General features: G+C 43.5%; 1 protein-coding gene across 1 annotated transcript; it reads right to left on the bottom strand.

The window, feature by feature from the left end:
* Positions 1-403: 403 nt before the first annotated feature.
* PHALS_14208 (Zinc finger, RING/FYVE/PHD-type) lies at positions 404-2,107 on the bottom strand (the record flags this gene model as incomplete). Its single annotated transcript, XM_024729972.1, has 1 exon — positions 404-2,107. One exon carries the CDS (start codon positions 2,105-2,107, stop codon positions 404-406), a length of 1,704 nt encoding a protein of 567 aa, XP_024580296.1.
* Between the last annotated feature and the right edge of the window lie 1,568 nt (positions 2,108-3,675).

The following is a 3,675-nucleotide window of genomic DNA, read 5'->3' on the forward strand; positions in this document are numbered from 1 at the left end:
ACTCATCATTACACAAAACACCGGCATGTAGCCCTGATGGCTTTAAGTTTTACAAATTTTTCACACAAAGCTGCTGAACGGACTGCGAAAATCACTTTCTGAACAACATTTACCAAGCAGCTGCTATACCAGCTGTAATCTCTTCGATTCAAAAATTTGCTCACCATTTAACACGGGGAGCTCGATAGATTTTTTAAGCACACCTTATAGTGGATGGATTGCTGATATAACAATAACAAAAATTGAGCGAATGAATGATTCGTTGTGTTCTGTGTCACTTCAACTTCGTAACTACATTTTTAAAAAAGTTTTTCCTTAAATCGAGTGACCTTCACTTCGGTCGTCGAGGTTACAGTATGGAATCTTTAGTCATTGTGATCATGTACAACAAAAGTGAAAGTCATTACTGTGTGCTCGATACGATGGACACAGGACGAATCGCACTTGTGACGCGAGAAGAGCCACTGAGTTGGGCTTGAATATGTTCTTGTAAATATCCATCGGAAACCCGTTCACGAGCGTGCGTTGAGGATGGATATTGCCAACGTTTTGGATCAGCTTCAATCTCTTCACGAGCAACATCGCGCGCACTAGTCACGACCATCGATTGGTGTACACAAACATTACACAGTGTCACGTTACGCTGTATGACGTGTGAAATTTGATGGTCGTCGCATCTTGTATTAGTGACACAACTCGTGACGGTCTTTTTCAAACGACACGAAGAGCACACGTATCGCCAACACAATTGACAAGTTGTTGTTGGCTTTTTCTTCATACTAGAAGCTCGAAACCATGGACCGCGTTTCTTGCACGTGACACACAATTTGCTGTCTGTAGCTGCTGTCGAAGCGGCAGCGGCAGCAGGAACTGTGACAGTTAACGATCCATGTCGACCTTTTTGTGGTGGAATAGAGTGTGTGAGACTCGCAAGGCTATTTTGATGAGCAATACAACCCATCATGTGTTGGGTTGGCGGCTGACGCTGTGCCAACATCCATGCTAGTTTTTTCATGCGCCCACAAAGCACAACAGCACCAGTGGCTGCCAATTGGGTGATAGCAGATCGAACTGCAGCGTTTCCACCACTCAAACAAGTACGTGCAAAGACTTCGACAGATCCACGACATGGACCATCCGAAGCATTGAGACTTTTGGCGTCTCCGTCGCGAAAGAGGGTACATGTAGACATATTCCCTCGTCTCACGTTCTGTCGAATATGAGTCTGGGGAAAATGGACCGAATGGCGCAATTGATACCCGATTCGCTCCCCTGTGATCAACCGGGTGGTACCAGTTGCTTCCAGAAAGACTAAATCTTCGCGAGTACCTGCCCCAGGAAACGTGATTGGGTAGTGAAGGGGGTGGAATCGATGATGATCGATGGTTGGGCCTTCCTGTTCAATCCACTTGACCGTTAAAGATCGAAACGGGTCATTTGTAGTCGGAGTATTGATCGTAGCAAGTACAGCACTAGCTGTCGTATTTTTGCGCTCGTAAGCACTTTTCACACGCATGGCGTCTACTGTAGCGCCCAGAGAGCCGTACATTGCATCATCCATCGATCCTGGCACAGAGCCGACGAGCTGAAGAACTGGTAACTCTACGCTCTCCAGTGTCGACGGTCCAACAAAACTATCAGAATCGTCGCTATATACGGGTGACCTACTCTCGGAGCCATTGGTTTGACTGAAATTGCTTGCAAAACTGCCAGTACGTCGATCAAATAAGCTGGAGACACTACTGCGAGTGCTGTTGCGACTACCAACGCTGGAACTGCATAAATCAGAGTCTGAGAAATGGACAGCTTCAGAGTTGCGAGGTCGAATACTGCGAAGTCGCTGGTGGCGTCGTTTACGTCGCTCAACTTCTTTTTGTCGACGTTGCAGGAATACACGCAGGTCTCGTTCATGCTTGATACGCTTCCACTGGGTACAATCGACTTTTCGTTGATCCTGCGCGATAAATTTTTCGTACTGTGCAACAGTATTCTGAACAAATATTCGTGCTACTGCTTCAAGTTGTGCTTCATCTTCGACTGCGAGGTGAAGTGGAGCAAATGGACTCTTAAACTCGACTGAGTTGATATGGTGGTGATGGATTCGCATCAATTAAGCCTTCCACTTGGGTCTTTCTTAGCTGTGTGGGGTCAATTTTGAAATGCGTTAGAACTCAAGCAAAACTTTACTGCTGTTGTAATTACACTCAAGATCGATGGCTTCTTTAGCAACTCAAATTTACAACGGCTCATGAAGTGTCAAGCACGCGACGTTTGATTCTCATGACCAACTTGCTGTTAAAGTGACCCCATGGGATTTAATTGTCAACTTCAAACAAGCACGCACTTGTAGTTAATGAGAAATGTCTCGTCAAGACCGTGAAAGGCGACTTTTTCGTTGCAGAACTCCAGTATTTTTGACTTGTTACTGAATCTCAAGCGTGAGCCGATTGGTGATCTAAAGGGTGCATTGTTGAGTACGTCAGTCAAGTATAAATGAAAGCTATGATGAAATATACAAGCAATACATTAATTGAAGTAACCGTTCGTCTAGTGTGGGGCCGGATACGTAAACAACTATACGTTTTTTATCAACTGCTAATTTCGCCCCATTAATATACCATACATTGTTTGCAAATGCCGTCTGTAACTTGAAAAACGGTCTATCAGTGATTAAGTTACATTTTCACGCAGTGGGAACGTGACTTGAAACGTGTGCATTATTGACCAGACCACTGGACGTGCGAAGCCATTTGTTCGAACACTTCAATAGATATGCATACAATAGTTGTGCACAGAAGCATATATAAGGGTGTGATTGCCGAAATTCTATCTTCTGTCGAAATTACGCAGTCTCACAGTCTTAGCGATGAAGAACAAACGAGTGCGCGTTGTTGTAGCTCTGAATAATGCATCAGTTGACAAACATGTTAAAGTGGTACATTTGTATGGAAGAGAACATATCGCTCATTGACATTCATCCTTTATTGAACAAAGCGCGTGCGAAAAGACTTGGATAGCAGATGCTTAAGTGCACTACAATGGAGAAATATTGAGATCAAAGGACTTCTACCACCCAGACAGAAGAGAATTTGCTTTAGTTGTCGCATTCCTTGCTGAGGAAACCTATTTATCTGATAAAGATTGTAAGCGTCGAGTGTTGCCACATTGCGGCAGTAATACTATGTAATTTATTTATGGCTTAGATTAGGTTGTTTCTGGTACGAATATATCCATGGTAATCGCTCGCTCATTAAGGATTAAGCGAGATGCATCTCAGACTTGGAGATGACATCTGCAGCGACTCGCACACAGCACCTTGCAAAATAATATTTAAGAATTCACGTCGATCTTAACGGTTAAGAAGTGTAATTCAAGACATCGCTAGCTAAATGCACGGAGAAATGATAATTATCAAAAAGGTCATTGTGCAGAACTGTACGACCTTTCACCCGCATATAGACATAACATTCGTTAAACACACAAAGCACTGCAGCTATTTAAGAGCTTCCACATTAGATATGCCATGTGAAGAGAATGGTCCTAGTGATGAGGCCGGTGCTAAAGAAAATGAGGCACTTAATCAAATAGCTAAATACAGTGCCCAGGAGATCCATATTAATGGGACGTCTTTCTTAGACCTTTTAACAAGTTCATTATTGGAACTTTTGACTGGTC

This window comes from Plasmopara halstedii, assembly GCF_900000015.1.
Source record: "Plasmopara halstedii genome assembly, contig: Scaffold_816, whole genome shotgun sequence".
NCBI lineage: Eukaryota > Oomycota > Peronosporomycetes > Peronosporales > Peronosporaceae > Plasmopara > Plasmopara halstedii.